The 16,948-nt window shown below is 43.1% G+C and overlaps 1 protein-coding gene across 2 annotated transcripts; it reads left to right on the top strand.

The window, feature by feature from the left end:
- Window positions 1-3,357: 3,357 nt before the first annotated feature.
- On the top strand, window positions 3,358-15,561 carry LOC139643424 (solute carrier family 41 member 1-like). 2 transcript variants are annotated; one of them, XM_071518569.1, is made up of 10 exons: window positions 3,358-3,408; window positions 7,545-7,652; window positions 10,048-10,119; window positions 10,849-10,993; window positions 11,109-11,255; window positions 11,665-11,809; window positions 11,987-12,066; window positions 14,152-14,286; window positions 14,810-14,958; window positions 15,382-15,561. In XM_071518569.1, exons 1-10 carry the CDS (start codon window positions 3,373-3,375, stop codon window positions 15,559-15,561), a joined length of 1,197 nt encoding a protein of 398 aa, XP_071374670.1. In that variant the 5' UTR covers window positions 3,358-3,372. The 2 variants fall into 2 exon arrangements, with proteins under 2 accessions (XP_071374670.1, XP_071374669.1); XM_071518568.1 differs by lacking the exon at window positions 3,358-3,408 and adding an exon at window positions 6,330-6,524.
- The last annotated feature ends 1,387 nt before the right edge of the window (window positions 15,562-16,948 follow it).

Consider the following 16,948-nt stretch of genomic DNA (forward strand, 5'->3'; position numbering starts at 1 on the left):
ATAAAGTCTATTTGAGATACCTCTTAATCACTTTACTGTATTTACTTCAAACAAATAATCTTAAACAGAGGAGAAAATGTTGAAGAGAAAATGATAGCCAAAGAAGGGGCGTTGTGGTACCAGGAACTTCCAGCGTTGGCGCCAAACGTAGAAAGGGGTTTTTTCGAAAAACTTCTTTGTATACAGCCCAGCATCCAGGAGATGGTCTGCAGGCTGACCCAGCGTTTCGACGAACAATCACATCTGGAAACAAAACATCACAAACTATAATTGCATCTTTTACATAGTGAACTGAAGAGTATATGTGGATGCAGCAGTACTAGATGTATTAGGAATAGTGTCCAGATATAGTAAGGTACTGACCATGTGATATTCAGTCATCCCAGGGAAGAGTGGATTGGTGCGATACAAGTCGAACATCACACAGCCCAGCGACCACATGTCAATAGCCTCAGAAAATGGCAGACCCAAAATGACTTCTGGAGACCTGAGTGTGGAAGAACATGAACACACAAAATGAAAAAGAATACAACATGGGACATGGCAGAAATCCCTCACAAACAAGGTTGTCACAGCAGCTGAGGATTATGGAGCCCTGAATGCATCACTTGTCCTAACAAGTATGGACAGGAAACACACACTCTGCTACTTATTTACAGTAGAACTGAGAAACTACACGCTGTTTCTATAGACCTCACCTCCAGAAAATGGGCTGAAGAGGAGCGCCAGCCTTGGCTTCACTCGTCTCAATGGCCAAGCCGAAGTCAATCAGCTTGACCTTGAAGGGCTTCCTCAGATGATCCACCAGCATGATGTTGTCCGGTTTCAGATCAGTGTGGATCACTCCGACGCTCTTCAGGGCGTCGAGTGCTGTGGCCAGCTGCAAGTACAAAGTCAGTGATAAAATATAGAGCATGTGCCACAGCTGAACATTTGAATTTGGCTTTCTACCTGATATATCTGTACCTGTTGGACGATGGGTCTGATGTCATTTAAAGGCATAGGGACAAATTCTCTGAGGATCGTGTAGTCATACAGGCTGATGTCCAACGCCTCGAACACCAGACTAGTGCCACACTCCATAAAGAAGACCTCATGAAATCTCACGATGTGGCATTTCTCAGGGTCCAAACCTCTGAGCTTTTGCAGCATGGACACCTCTTTTAGGGCGATGCCTTCTTGCCCTGTGCTTTCTATGGTCTTTACAGCCACAGTCTCGCCGGTGTCCTTTTTCAAGCATTGGGCCACTCTCCCAAAGCTCCCCGCTCCCAGCTTCTTCAGTTCCAAATAGTTCCTGGACCTGCAGCAGCCACTGGAGCCCGGGAGGGGAGGAGGGGCCAGGGGGTGACCCGGTGGTGAATTCTCCTTAGCGTCTGTCATTCACTATTTCTCTGAGAGGAAAATACGGAGAAAAGAGAAAAAAAATAGGTAGCTACTTTCAATCTCTTTAATTAGACTATCTATCTATCTATCTATCTATCTATCTATCTATCTATCTATCTCTACCTACCTACCTACCTTCCCTCCTTCCTTTTAATTATAAGTTAACAGTTAATTTTTCTAATAATCTTCTGTGTTTTTTGTGGAGTAACGTGTTCCAGGCTCACAGCGGCCCCTAATTGCATAGGAAGAAACAACGCTGGCTTTAAGGAGGAGATTAGTTAAATTCCAAAATTAACTCTTTAGTTTTTGTTTTTTCCCCCTTTCAGATCGTTTTCATTGCGTCTTTGAAGCATTTACAATGACTGGAATGATTTAATTAGTGTCTTGGGTGTCTGGAGTGTAGTTTTAAGTTTAGGAAGCACTTGTCAACATAGCCTATTAGGCTACATTTTCATTATTTAGTAATGTAGGCTACACCACTAAAGGCTATCTGTATTTTCTGCGGTTACTCTCTAAATTGACATTGGTGACCCCTAAAACTCATTATCTCTGTCTCTGTCTCTCTTTATCTAAACACCTACATACCTACCTAGCTATGTATCTGCTCACCTATCTACCTACCTACTAAGATTTTCTAGACAAGTAGTTATATTCTCTCTGACCTCCGACCACCAACATGTGGTTCTATTAACTGAGTCAATAATTCTTCCTTTCTTCAACTTGGAGGCTGGACTTGTTTACCTTAGATACTTTGCTACATTAAAGAAGAAAACCATTGACTTACCTTAACCAGTTGCAACAGTAATGTGAGAAAAATCCACATCTTGGACACTTGATGCATTAGTTCCACAATAGATTTATTATGCAATAATCTACAAATTCTGTTTTGATTAGGCAATGAAAATTGGTTCCAACCAGCAGGCTAAGACAGTATCCTCACACCAAGATCACATTTAGTCCAATAATAATGTAGTAAATCATGTATATACTGTATATACATGTATATCATGCATATACTCAATTTATACTGTCACATAAATTGAGCAGAAATAACTTCTAATTCTAATAGAATTGAGAAAAAATGCACAAAGTGGATGGGGTGGGGCAAGGTGTGAATACCTTTTCTTGCCATTATAGTTGATGGATGGGATGATGGATGTGCTGCAAAACAACAAACTCCTTAATGATGAATGTTCACTATATTGAATTGTGTGAGCCCTTTATCTGCCCCTTGTGGATTTGAAATTGATATAAAATTAAGTCAGTCATTGACTAATACATTTTTTTCCCATAACATAATATAACAGCAATGAGGGCCTGGGTTAATATGTTGGAAACCTCAAATCCATTTTGATCAATGGAATGGATGATGACTGATTCAACCAATCAGTGTAGGCAGCAGCAAGTCCACACAAAGAGTAGACGGTACACCTTCACCATGTTCAAATGACAGAGAGAACATATTGAAGAAAGAGAGTTTACAGGCTTGGACCCCACATTTCTGCTAGGTCCCCAAATGACAAGCAAACTAGTATGTTTTAACACATCATCTGCAAGAGATCAGACTGCTGTGCTGTAAACCTCAGGCAAAAGTTGTGTTTCTGGTTAAATATGTGTTTCTGTATATTCTGTATATTATTCAAAACCATGTATATTCCACATGTCATCAATAATCAAATGTATCTGAGTACCACAGCGATGTTAGCATTTATCTTTGACATGTCAAGCACATGAATAGGACAGGCTGACAGATTAAAAGACAAACATTGATGAAGCTCCTCTGGTTGGCAGCAGTTTGGTTTGTATTTGCACAAAAAGTTGGCAGCTCACATACACACCAAGAATAAACGTTTGCAGCAGTATCCCAGTACCCTGTCCTGAACTAACACGATGGAGGGAGAGAAAGCCAAGCCCAACATTTCCTCCAGAGAGTCTTCCAGGGCGACCTGCCTCCAGGTGCTGCCTCCATACCTGCTGGCTGGGCTGGGTATGGTGACGGCCGGCATGCTGCTGGACCGGGTGCAGGTCAGTGAAGCACTGCTTGGTGTTGACTCAGACAGCTCTGCTATACCAGCACAGGTCATCTGTAGCCCTAGTTACACTAAAGCTTTTTACACAACAAATATACGTGACATAAAAATGCAAAAACAAGGACTTCTTCTTATCTTTGATAGTATTGCTTAAACTATATGACTCTGATTGCATCTAGTATCTGTTACCCGATGATTCATATGTTTTATTAAGAAATTATTTCCAAACAGACGCTAATTGGAGAACAGCTTGCTTATTAACAGGAATATGATCAGTAAATTATCACATCGAGTAACCGGAAGGGTGCTGAAGGTAACCCTCTTTCTCTCTCTGTGTCTGAGGTGAGGTGACTGAATGGAGGTGGTGGTGGTGGTGTGTGTGTGTGTGTGTGTGTGTGTGTGAGGGGGGGGGGTCACAGTGGCCTAGTGGGTCTGATAAACTTACCTTGCCACATGGGAGCAAACAAACAGATCTTGGCAAACAATGAAATATTGCGCAGGGGGCTTGAGCTCTGATTTTCACACGTGTATGCATGCAACTATACATAAATCAGCAACAACCCTTGGCTACATGCAAATTATCTATGCATAGTTAATGCCCTCCCACCCATTCTTCCCCCAGTGCGATCCCAGAGACTGGTGGAGTCACTGCTATTGTAAACTGCTGGTAATAATAAGTAAAACCGTACTTATTGCACCTTTAATGCTGAGATTTTGGGAAACCAGGTCCTGCAGAGTGTGTACTTGTGATTTTAGGCACATCACAAAGGTGAATGGGTAGTTAACTTGTTAACTTTGGAAGTCTTTTATCTTGTGACCTCCTTCTTTGAATTCATATTCAACCGTTTGCCCTAATGACAACAAATGAAGCGCAAAGTCTAGACAGATTGCAGGGAGCCCAAAAGAAAAGCCAGTTCCCACTTTGCTTCCTTTTTTTTGTTTTGTCTAATCTGCTAATCAGACAGTGGAGCAGCAGTTAATCAGAAGTGGTCAGAGGCCCTAACTGGACCATTTGGACCGAGACCAGTAAAAGCATTGCACTGAAAGCTGTGGGCAGGCTCAGCGATTAGAAAACCCTTCTATCCCACTTTGACTGATTTCACGCGCTAATCTATGTGTTCAACAGCCATAAGCCCCCAGTTACTGCTCAACCTTTAGGGCGTCCTTGCAGCTGTTGCTCGACAATCCAAATTACAGCCGAGAGTCAGAGGGGGGAGCTGGAGAGAAGATAGCAGCCTTTCTACATCACGTCTCAGGGACACTTTTCAGCTGAGTCACTGTCATTGTCTCAGTGCGTGTCTGTGTGTGTGTGTGGGGGGGGGGGGGGGGGGGGAACACGAACACACACACACGTCTCGTTTCTCCCTCATTTCTGTCACAATTCAACACCGTTCAGATGACAAATCTGCACATGTAGAGGCTGTCGATTTTCATCTCCGTGCCAGACCCTGGCAAATATTTACGTGACGTGGAAGAGCAAATGACAGAAGGACAGAGAGAGAGAGACAGATAAACGAGAAGCGACAGTCTCAAGGAGCCAGTATCTCCCAGGAGACGGCAGTTAGCGGTGGCCTGCGTGTTTCCTCCTATCAGCGAGGAGAACGAGTGTCCTCTCCGGGCAGCAGCAGCACCACGTGTCGGTGACAGGTACAGCACCTGCTGCTACTCAGAGTGCGTCACCCACTTAAGAGTGAGGGCGTCGAGGAACAGGGACAGGGGGAGATCCAAAAGGGGACAAAGCAGAGCTGCAGTATCCTCCAACAGACGACCGAGTCCAGAAGGGCAAGTTACCCTGAGAGGGAAAGTGAGGAAACGAGAGCTAGAGGGAGCGAGAGAGTCCCGATACAGTCTGCTCACTCTGCTTTTCACTGCCTCCCCCGCTCCCTGTTATCCCTCCCTCCATCAGGGAGCGGCGTCACGACTCATCCGTCCCCCTGCAATCAGAGGGAATCCCGGCAGCGGCGGCGGGACAGGTGCTGTGGTCGTGCCTGCCTCTTCAGACGAAGCCTTCGTCCTAGACAACTCGTCCCGGCGTCCCTCTGTTCAACATGAGGAAGGGGCTCCAGAGCGGCCAAGCTCACGCGGGGCATCGGCAAAGCGAGGAGGCGGGGAGGGAGGAGGAGGAGGAGGAGGAGGAGGAGGAGAAGAACCGGCAGGAGCAGCAGCAGAGGAGGGCTGAGAAGAAGCTGGTGGCCTTCTGGATGTCCTTGTCCCAAAGGACCTGGACCTTCTTCAGGCCCCGCGAGCGGGCGGGCTTCCAGCGCTCCGCCTCAGCTGCCCGCCTGCTCAAGAGTGAGGCATGAGGAGTGTGTGTGTGTGTGTGTGTGTGTGTGTGTGTGTTTGTGTGTGGCTGTAGTGTATGCTTTTGTGTGTGTGAATGTGCGTGTGTGTGTGTCTGGGAGGTCCGTCAGTAGCAGAGTGTCAGAAGAGGCCTCACAGACCTGCTGTCAAGAGGTCCCGTATGTGTGTGTCTAATGTGTGTGTGTTCACCATTCTAGAGGACAGAGGCAGTTGGTTCCATTGCTTAGCCTGGCCCACCATTTGTAAGATTACTTGTGTTGTTGCCTTAGCAACGCTGGATTCCGCTGAGTGACAAGTGAAGGACAAAACAAGCTTGTTGAATCCTCTTCTTCAGCAATTATCGGTCAAACTAATTTAAGGAGAACTGCTTTTTTTCACCTTTGCATCAGAAACATTACAGCAACAAACCACCACTTCTCACTTTCGAAGAACCTGGATTGAGGCTGGAGGCTAGTGCAGCTTTGCTTGGGAACAGTCAACAGAGGAAATAATTCTCATCGCGTTCCCTCGGTGAAAACGGATCGTCCATTTACAAAAACACCAATCAGCTTTCACTCCCTACCAATTCCTCACCCAGAGGCTTTCCGGGCAGGGATGGGTTAACAGGGATCAGCCATGGTGGTGACCCATCTGGCGCTGGAGCTGTGTTTCCAGGGGAGGAAGCTGAGGGGCTTCACCTGCAAACTGACCCGCTCGGCCCACGGCTTTCTGCCCGAGAGCTCGTGGATCATCGCCGCCCAGGTGCTGCTGCCGTTCCTGGTGTCCGGACTGGGCATGGTGGCAGCGGGGATAGTCATGGATGTAGTGCAAGTATGAAAAAAAAAAAGATACACCAAAGTTTGCTTGTGTGTGTGTGTGTGTGTGTGTGTGTGTGTGAGAGAGAGAGAAAGAGGGAGAGGTTTGCCATGTTGTTAGACTTCAGTACCCTTCCTGCTACATACATACTGTACATACATACTGGACTTATAGTATGTTTGTGGTACTCAATGGGGAGTTTATAGTCATGTTATCATCTATTCTCATCTTTATGGTACCTCTATAATATTCCTACAGGGACTTATAGGGATTTACTGTAATATATTTGTATAGTACCCTTATGCAATTCATTAGTTCTTCTGTAAAGGGTTTATAGATAATTATGGATAGTATATGCTTTACCCCCAAAATAGCCATTTACTACATTTAAGGGACACTCAGCCAATCTGTCTAAACTTTGCCGTAAAAGAATTATGTGACACACACACACACACACACACACACACACACACACTGCTGAACCCAGAGGACACTGAGAGGCAGATAACAGTATTGGAAACAGAGGCAGATAAGAGAGTGCCACACAACAGCTCTTTCCCTTGCTTCACCTCTTGCAGCAGCAGGGCATGACCGGCTGCCTGAATTATGCAGTAGCTCAGCCAGCCGTGACATGAAGCACAGAGAGCTGAAGGATTGGGTTCCACTGGAAATGAATGGAAATACAGGCGCTCATCAGATCAATCAGCGCTCACTGGTAGAATGATTCAGAATGTGTAAAATTCACCACAGTCTCTATATGTTAGTTATACACTGGATTTTTTTTTTGTCGCACAGGGAATCATGTGGGTGTGTTTTAATAAGTCCTCACTGCGTATTTCAGTGTTGGGAAACGTTTTAAAGAGTCATTGCGGTGTATTTCAGCAATGGGGTGGGACTTTTGCTCTACACAGAATATCCATCCCAACAAGTCGTTTAGGATGGATCACTGTGATGTATGTTAACACTGGGGCGTGTGCTTCACCGGCTCACTGGGGACATGTTATGGCTTTAAGAGACCGCTGTGGTGTTTTTCAGCACTGGGAGGTGTTCAAGGAGATCACCGAGTTGTTTATCTTGGTGCCAGCCCTGGTGGGGCTGAAGGGAAACCTGGAGATGACGTTGGCATCCAGACTGTCAACAGCAGTGAGTGGAAGCACACACACACAGATACACACATATTTATGCGACTGAAAAACTATTATGCTTAATATTCTCTGAGATATCTTATCTACCTTAAAGATACAGAACAATGTTTTTAGTTCAGTCAGGAAAACATTGCTATTGATTTCTACAATAAGGAGTCTTTTTCTCAGGTTGTGATGGTTCATTTAATTTGTTAACCGTTTTAATAACCCAGTCAGTGCTCAGTAGTTAGCTAACCAAGGTAGCTAGCATTAGTGACACTAACTGTACCCCGACTGAACCAAAAGTATTGGTACTAGGAAGGATTAAGCTAAATGTACCTGCTGAGAAGTGTCACCAGTTACCAGTCTCACTTTGCCAGATATTTCTCCTGCTGAAGGTTACAAGTCCCACAATGACAAGTGAAGAGGCAGGTAGCAAGTTTACTAGTTTAACAAGTTTACTAGTTTAGCAATTTACTAGTTTAACAAGTTTACTAGTTTAACAAGTTTACTAGTTTAGCAATTTACTAGTTTAACAAGTTTACTCGCTCGCTTCATCGATTCCGCCATTACGAGAATTTATATTATTGTACCACTTATTGCTGGTTTAACTGTTCTTCCACTGCATACTAATATTTGTTTCTTTGGGGAACAAATATCTAGTGCAGGGCCTTACAACAATGTTAGATTTAAAAGGTTACAGACAGAGCGGGAGACGTGCATTCGGTACACACAAAATGTTTCTTTAATTTGCTGTAGGGAAAGAGAAAACTGCTGCATAGAAACTAAAAGGAAAAAAGGTTAGTCCAAACAATAATCTTTTTATTATAAAAATAAATATGGATAAAATATTGACTAGCCTGATGCAGGTTGTAGCAGCAGAGAGCAATAATTTCGGAAAGCCACCACTAGGGGCAGAGTGAAACAAGCTTATTTTTAACAATACAAGCAGCCAGTCTTCAACAGCATAAAAATCCAGCACTAAAGCAGGAATTGGTTTAGCACACAGTGTAAGAACATACAATTTCCGATGGCTAGTTGGATAAAACAATTTGAATAAAACACTCAATCAAATAAGTCACTAGACAAAATCATACTAGGCAAAACAGCAGCCTGGCATTGGATCATAGGGGAAAAGAATGCAGGTGTCAATCCTCTATATTGGAGGGATGATGTTTATACATTACCTCGGAGGATTAACCCTCCTACTGTTACCACTACCAATAGGTCACCTGCATGGAGCGTAGGCTATGCTTGGTGTGACACAGGGAAGGGTGACTGGCCTATCACTGCCTGGAACGTCTGTCATAGGCCTACAGCACAGGACCAGTCTGAATCCTCACCATAGGAGCACACCTACAGTATTGAACATGTGCATATTGGTAACAAATTAATGTATGAATGTTATAGAGGGGCAGGTGTAGTAAACTCACAGCCTATACCTCATAACCACTGGGCTACAGCACAGGCCACACAAAGGGACAAAGCCACCCTAAAATCTGAATCACCAAAACAATATAAGACTATGAACTAAATATTACAATTTCTGATTCTCAATCCTAGACTTGCATTACCTGCATCAACTGTATTGCAGAAGAAGGAGAAGTACCCTACACACCAAACCTTTGTCAGGCTCAAACAAAGGAAGGCTGGCTGACACACGTCCTTATGAGGGGAATGGACTGTATACAACTATAATTTAATAGAAATATTTACAGTATAAAACGTGGAAATCAGAGATATGCGATTGATTTAGCAAACGTGGTGGTGTATGTGCTCAGATGAGAAAGAGAGAGAGAGTGAGTTGAGAGAGAGGGAGTGTGGTACCACCACCAGCAGGTGACACAAATTACATGCGCTGAAGTGTTTAGCTTTTTGCTAGCAAAAATACTACTTAGACTAGGAAACGGTCACAGAAATCAACGGACCCAGTGCGATTAGAGACATAAATATACAAAGGTAAAAACAGACCGACTTTGAAAATCCTGCATGAAACGTAGGCTGTGACAGAGACGATTATGTGAAACACCATTCATTTTCCCCAAAGAGAAATCACTATGGAACCAGAAGCCATATTTGGGCATGTGGGCGTCTGACTTATGAGGTCTATCCATAATGGAAGTATGGTGACTTATAGTTCAGCAAGCAGCACCTCATTAATTATGCATACTGTCGACGAGTCAGAACATTTAAAAAAATCTGGGTATGTGACATCATTTACACCAGGAAGTAGATTGGACGTCTAAAACAGTTTGATTCTGTTGACAACCAGAGGGAGAGTTTCAAAGGGCGTTAATATATTTTGGACAACTTCACACTAACATGCCCTTTGATAAACAATACCATGTGATCGGGAGATGTGATTCTCACTGCACTGGACCTTTAACACTATCTTCACCCGTTCTTCTCCATAGGCCAACACAGGGCAGATGGATGAGCCTCAGCAGCAGTGGAGGATGGTGTGCAGTAACCTGGCTCTCATTCAGGTGACACTCAGCTCCACCTCCCACTCTCTATCGCATTAATAAGACACTCCGTCACTTTGGTCTTTCTCTGTTGGCCCCTGGACAACTCGGCTCAAGAAGCTTTATTGGCGTGATAAGTTCATCCTTACATTGCCAACAGTTCAAAACGCTTTATCAGTGGATCTCAATTTAGATTAAACAAGCAAGCTAACAATTAGATGGATGGGGTGGTGCAAGAGACTCCATGTTGCATTTATGTTGCGGTCTCTTGCAGCTACAACGTTTTGAACAGGCAAATCAGGTGTTTTTTGCTGCGTTGGTATTGTCTTTCATAATGTGACATAGTTTTGATGAAGTAACATAGCTAGGTAGCAAGCCCAAATTAGGTAGCATAATTAAAAAAGAAATTAAAACTTCAGATCTTACCATCGACCCCAACAATGTATGCAACTGTTCTCCAAGCATTGATTTTGAGCCATTCAGCTGTGGCTAACAAGCATGTTAACCATCTACTATCAGCCAAGTTTCCCTGGACACTGAGCTCTATAGGAAATTAATGGACTGGAATGACTTATTGATTATTGTATTGCTCGCAATGTGAATATTGGGTTAATTATGCAAACATTTCTCAAACATGACTGTTTTCATTAGCTCCCTCCTCTCTTACCCCTTGCCTTTTTTTTTTACTGGGCATAGATAGATAGATAGACAGATACTACTCGTCCACTGTGCTTTCTCCTCCATCCCCAGGTTCAGGCCACGGTGGTGGGCTTCCTGGCGGCGGTGGCGGCCGTGGGGCTGGGGGTGCTGACCAGAGGGAGAGTGGATTTGGTCCAGGCTGCTGTCCTCTGTGCCAGCAGTGTCACCACCGCTGTCATTGCTGCACTGTCTCTAGGTCAGACAATGGCACAATATTGCTGTGACTGGGGAGCTGCAGAGTAATGAATGCCTGAGAATACAACAGATATCAGGGTGTATCAGCTTAGTCTTTATCCCGTGTGTTCCATCAGGGCTGGTGATGGTGGCGGTGATCACTGGCTCCAGGAAAGTGGGCATCAACCCGGATAACGTGGCCACGCCCATCGCCGCCAGCCTCGGAGACCTCATCACCCTGTCTTTGCTTGCCGGGGTCAGCGGCTTCCTCTTCCATTACAGAGGTCAGAGGACTTACACATACACAACATGCCCTTTTAACTAATTCAACCGTTAGAATAGCCCAAACAGCCTCAAGATGTCGCTGTCATTCATTTGCATAGGTCAAGTAATATATTCATGTAAATGTCAGCGTGTCAGCAGTACTGAGGTGATTAAAGAGCATTTCAGTCAGAAGAGGGCAGCAAAGTTCACCTTTGATTCTTGCAGAACTCACCCAGTAGAAAGCAGCAGCAGAACTCCGGTGGCATCTTAAAAGCCACCAGAGTAGAACACGCTTGCCATTGAAATCTGGTCAAAATCTCATAGTGTTTGTCCACTGTTCATTTACTTCTCAAAGCACATGAAGTGTGTTTATTTCCATGCAAATACCCATTCCTTACGTATTTTGTTCTGTGCTGTGTTCCAATCCAGACATGTGGTACCTGCCTCCTGTGGTGTGCATCTTCTTCCTGGTACTTATTCCAGCGTGGGTCATCGTAGCCCGTCGCTCTCCACCAATCAGAGAGGTGCTAAGGTCAGGCTGGCAGCCGGTCATTGTGGCCATGACCATCAGCAGGTAACTGTCTGGGGACAGCATGTCCTCCAGAGGATCTGACTAGATTGCGGTCTGGGTCTGAAAGTTGGACCTGATGAAATCTATCTTTATTTGACTTGAATTGAGTTGTAAAAATTGGTAAAGTTGGGAATGGTATAGCTATTTTACATAGATTACATTATTTTGTCCTATTCCCAGTATTGGTGGTCTGATTCTGGATAAGACGGTGAGCGATCCAAACTTTGAAGGCATGGCAGTGTTCACCCCTGTCATCAATGGTGAGTGGACAGAATACTCAATGCTAAAAAGTAAAGCATATGCTTGAACCTTCAGACTTCATTTTATTCTGCATCTCATTGGATTGCAATTTCTCCAAACATCCTCAAGGAGGCATCTGACATGGAGCAATATGGGTAAAATAATAATAATAAAAAAAAAGGTACTGTACAAAAAAAGAACTGTACATCAGTGTGCGTTTTGTTAATATCTAGATTGTGATTGGCATACAATGAGTCACAGTCAAGCAATATGACCTGATCAGAAGTGGTGAGGACAATTCATCCAGTGTCCTCCATGTTACTATATACTGTATTTCCCCCTCTTAGATGAAAACTTGGAGCTAGAAATCTCCACAATTTGCAAAAAGTGAAATTTACTCTTACAAAATTATTGATGGCACAATATTAAATCACATTTTGCTATTTTTAAAGGATTGTAGGTGGGTGAAGTATGTGTCTGACATTTTTTTTACAGCCTGGATCTTCATTTTAGAAGTATTGAGTGATTATTGGGTGATTGTTTTGTTTTTTGTTTTTTTCCCAAAATGGATATATAGCATTTTGGAAATTAACTCTACAATTGTACTGAGACAAATTAAAGTAGGAATGTGTATTCTGTGACTTTTCTATTTCAGATGCTTTATACATATAGCAGAAAAAATAAGCCATATGACATATTTTGATAGAGTAATAAGCAGAAATGGGATTTGGGGCTGTGATGTTTTCACAGAAATTTAAGCTTCATAATTGGCGTCATTGTTTACAATAAAAAAAAACTCTCATGTAACTGATCTCATATGGAATTTGTTGGAGCATCCAGACTCCCAGCAACTAATCTCATTATTTATAAGTCCTGGTATCCCCACACCCTCACAGTGAACTATTAAGAGTTTTAATGGGTAAGCTCTAAAGCCAGATATTGAAAGGACTCCAGACTATTAATCATTCATAAGGTATTAAAGGGCTGCTAACGTTAAACAATCTCCCGCGTATCAAAGGAACCTCAGGGAGGCGTGGGGGAAAGTCCTGAAGGTGCCAGATCTTCAGTGACAGTAGTGCGACTTGGTGTGTTTGCTGCCCACAATGAGGCATACTAAGTAGAGAGGAATAACAATGGGCTTTACATAAACCACAAGCCTGTTCAGAATGCCAACTATGCATTCACTGGTTCCCATTTCCGCAGCATCTCTGCCAGCCCCAACGCTACCAAAGACTCCTGCATATATTGCCGTCCCAGTCCAGGAAGTGCATTTGCATTCCCATTCAGTGCTCTGCCCTCCTGGCTCGCAGAGCAGAAACACTCCTACCGGTCTCGTCCACATGATCCATGCGGTTCAAAGCTCTGCGAGCCAAGAGGTTTTGTTCTGCTCTTAATGAAGCCAGCCAGAGCGGAGTATAGTGTTACTATGAATGAAAGAGTATGGCACAACACTGCGATCGCCTTTTCCAGTGCTTCGGAGAAAAAAAAGCAACAATGACCTGTGACATTGTGACTTTGGAATTAATGCTAAATAGCTTTCAAGCAAAATTGACTTGATTTACAGTTAGACCAATGTACCGGTTTGCCAGTATATTGGGACACAAAAGTCTTTTATGAAAAAATAGATATCGGCCAGTCAGTGTCGTCCCCCTCTGGTATGATGGATGTGATGCAGTTTGTTACATTACATATTTATTGTATATTAATGCTACACTGGTTGTCAATGGGAAGACCTTAACCTGAATTAATTGTCATGAGACATTTTGATCATATTCCCCACAAGTAAGCATGAGTGAAGTTATAGAATTATTATTAATAGTGTGTTTCAAGGGGGAGTTTTAGTTTAGTACAATTATGTGGGAAACACTGAATACTTATTGTGTAATTTTTGGTGTAAAAATTGTCAAATTTAAAAAATCTTGAATATCAGCACCAAATATTGCCTATGGGTAGTTTCAATCCAAAAAACTAGCCCTCAAAAATCGATGTTGATTGAACCCTACTTTTTCCTACCAGATGAGATCCTGCCATCATCACCAGGACAACTGTAGATAGTTTCTTCCAAACCCTGTTTCCATTCTCAACTGTGATTCATGTCCACTCAGGTGTAGGGGGAAATCTGGTGGCCATCCAGGCTAGCAGGATCTCGACCTACCTCCACTACTGGAGCGTTCCTGGAGCTTTGCCATTGAAGATGGGTGTGAACTGGCCTGGCCCCTGTGTTACCTTCTGCTCCTCAGGTCAGACACCGCAAAAGCAGCAGATCAAACATGATTTCAAGGTGCTACGTGTATTATTGCTGTTCTTCCAGAGTAAACATGGAAATGGCAGATGGTGGAGGGAGTGAAAGGCTGATGCAAAAATCACTTCCCACATGTTTATCCTCCTCAGAAAACCTTTGACCAAAGAAGCAAAGGTCCTCTTTGTGACATGAAGCAACAGGGTTTATGGGTAATGTGGTCTTAATGTGAAGAAACACTAGCATTAACAATACCACTGGTGTGAGATAGAGGCTACCAGTCTTCTCCACCATGGTCTCATTTATTTACAGTAATTATATGCTACTCATAGCACCTTTAAACAGAAACAAACAAACACAGTTTAGCTAGGCCTAGAGAAAAGGAAGCCGAAACATCTGATCCTTGTTAGAGAATCAAGAAGATCAAAGATCTTTGCAGAATACATGCATAAAAGTTAGTAGACAATGGACACAGAGTGGTACACACAGCTCGTTACTTGTGCTCTCATTCTGTTTGTCCATAGAAGTGAACTCCAAATCAGCCAGAGTCCTGGTCATCCTTGTAGTCCCGGGTCATCTACTCTTCCTCTACACCATCCACCTCCTGCAGGGAGGCCATACCGCCATGACACCAGCCTTCATCGCCTGCTACCTGTCTGCAGCGCTGCTCCAGGTCAGATTGCTCATTCAGATGATTGTGCCAAAGCTCCCAGCTCCATTACATTGCAATCTGAAAACTGTGCACTCATTTCTATTAATGAGCGTTTAATAGACAGCTTGTTATTGCTCTTATTATGCCTTTTGGCTTCGACGTGATGGTGTACTTAGCAGTCACTGAACTGCTGAGTGGACTTGCAAGTCTGAAGTGTTGTCCTTTGTATGTATTTGTATTGTTATAATAATATTTGCTGTTATATAGTCTTGTGCTACTTCTGTTCTAATCAGCATACTCCATGAGTGGTGCAAATAATTAAATGATGGGCAGTAAGTGATTGGTTTCACATTCATTATGGATAAAGAATCTCCGTGCTGTGTCGTATTTGTTTTCCAACAGTTTGTACCTGAGGTGTTCTTGTTTCAAAATGTCAACATCCAGGTAGTGATCCTGCTCTCCGTGGCCAACCTGATGGTGTGCTGGTTGTGGCGTAGGGGACTGGACCCAGATAACTTCTCCATCCCCTACCTCACGGCTCTAGGTGACCTGTTAGGAACCGGCTTCCTGGCTCTGAGCTTCAGACTGATTCTGCTGGCCAGTTCCTCTGGGACCGGAGTTTGACAAGAAGTACAGATTGGACCGTACCTTAGTTAAGTGGTGCTGTGTACCCTGAATATAGCCCAGTCTGTATGCAAGTGGCTGAAACACACCGCAAAAGTTGGATTAAAAAAAGGGAATGGGAGGGGAAGAACGCAGAGGAAAGGCCATTGGCTATGTGAAAAAAATACTAAAAAGAGAAACAACTTGGCAAGACAGAGAGAATAAAGCGAGGAAAGTGTGCGCTAATATTGCACTTTGGTCTCCTTATTTGCCAACTCACTGTGGTCAATAGCAATACAATGTTAACAGGAATTTCACTGGCCTCACTGTCAACACCACCAGGCTTACCTAGCTCTTTAGAAGCAGCAGCTATCTAAAAATGGACGGAACAAGTGGGGAACCTATATACTGCAGAACCACTACTGTAGAAGTTAACATTTGTACACCTATTGTAAACGCTTTAATGTCAAATAGCAAAATGATTGTATTAAAGCAATAATAACAATATATCATTCGAGTTTAAAGGTATCCAAGTATATAGCAGATACTGCACTCTCTGGATGGATGTTAGATTTCACCATGTTTATTTCATGTAGATATGTGCCTTTAAACCATGATGAGCCATGAGTTCTCTAATGTGTTCGTCTGAAGGGTCACACTCTATGTTTTGCGCTGCCAAATGTTCCATGGATGATGTTGTGTCTCAATGTTTGTGTCTGTTCTAAGTGTTGGCGATACAGATATTTCTTCATGCTATTTTTGTGTACAAAAGATTTAGTATGCAACTCTCTGTATGGGGCCTTTTCAATCGTTTGATATGCACTTTTAGAACAATGCTGGTCTTTACTGATCTAGGTTTATGGAAACGGTATAACCACCAAAGACTGGAAGAATCATATTTTCAGTGCTTCCGAGCTTAACTGAACTTTGTAGGTATGCGATTGCATTTGTAACACCTTCTCAGTGAGACGACATCTAGAGAACATCTTTGCACCCTCATGTTTTGCTGTTGAAATAAAGATTGACATGTACCAATCTATTGTATGGTGTATGGTGTCATGATTGCAGTGCCATTCTAAAAGGATAGACAGCCTAAATGTCAGAGGTGAAGCAAACTATACAGTACTGTGCAAAGGTCTTAGGCACATGGTAAACAAATCCATGAAGTGAAGATGCTTTCAAAAATAATGAAATGAAAAGTTTATAAATATCAAAAAATGTGCTATAAACAGCAGTCTACTGACACACTAATGCAGAAAACAAATACACATCTAAGACAAAATTTGCATAGTTTTACACAATTGAACATGCTAAATTAATAACTTCAGTATCCACACCAATAAACAATTGCTGAATTGCGTTTATTTGAAAATTGTGAAGGAAACTGTATGTCTATTTTGGTTTGCCT

Source organism: Centroberyx affinis, unplaced genomic scaffold (genome assembly GCF_046629955.1).
Source record: "Centroberyx affinis isolate AG114_WGS23_722 - 3 ecotype Tasmania unplaced genomic scaffold, CSIRO-AGI_Caff_v1 ptg000602l_1, whole genome shotgun sequence".
Classification (NCBI taxonomy): domain Eukaryota; kingdom Metazoa; phylum Chordata; class Actinopteri; order Beryciformes; family Berycidae; genus Centroberyx; species Centroberyx affinis.

Excerpts from the sequence above, each read along its gene's own strand:
- LOC139643424 (XM_071518568.1), top strand. The coding sequence starts at position 6,330 with ATGGTGGTGACCCATCTGGCGCTGGAGCTGTGTTTCCAGGGGAGGAAG. Across the intron at positions 14,287-14,809 it reads TGTTACCTTCTGCTCCTCAG|AAGTGAACTCCAAATCAGCC; the intron begins GTCAGACACCGC and ends GTTTGTCCATAG. Across the intron at positions 14,959-15,381 it reads TGTCTGCAGCGCTGCTCCAG|GTAGTGATCCTGCTCTCCGT; the intron begins GTCAGATTGCTC and ends GTCAACATCCAG.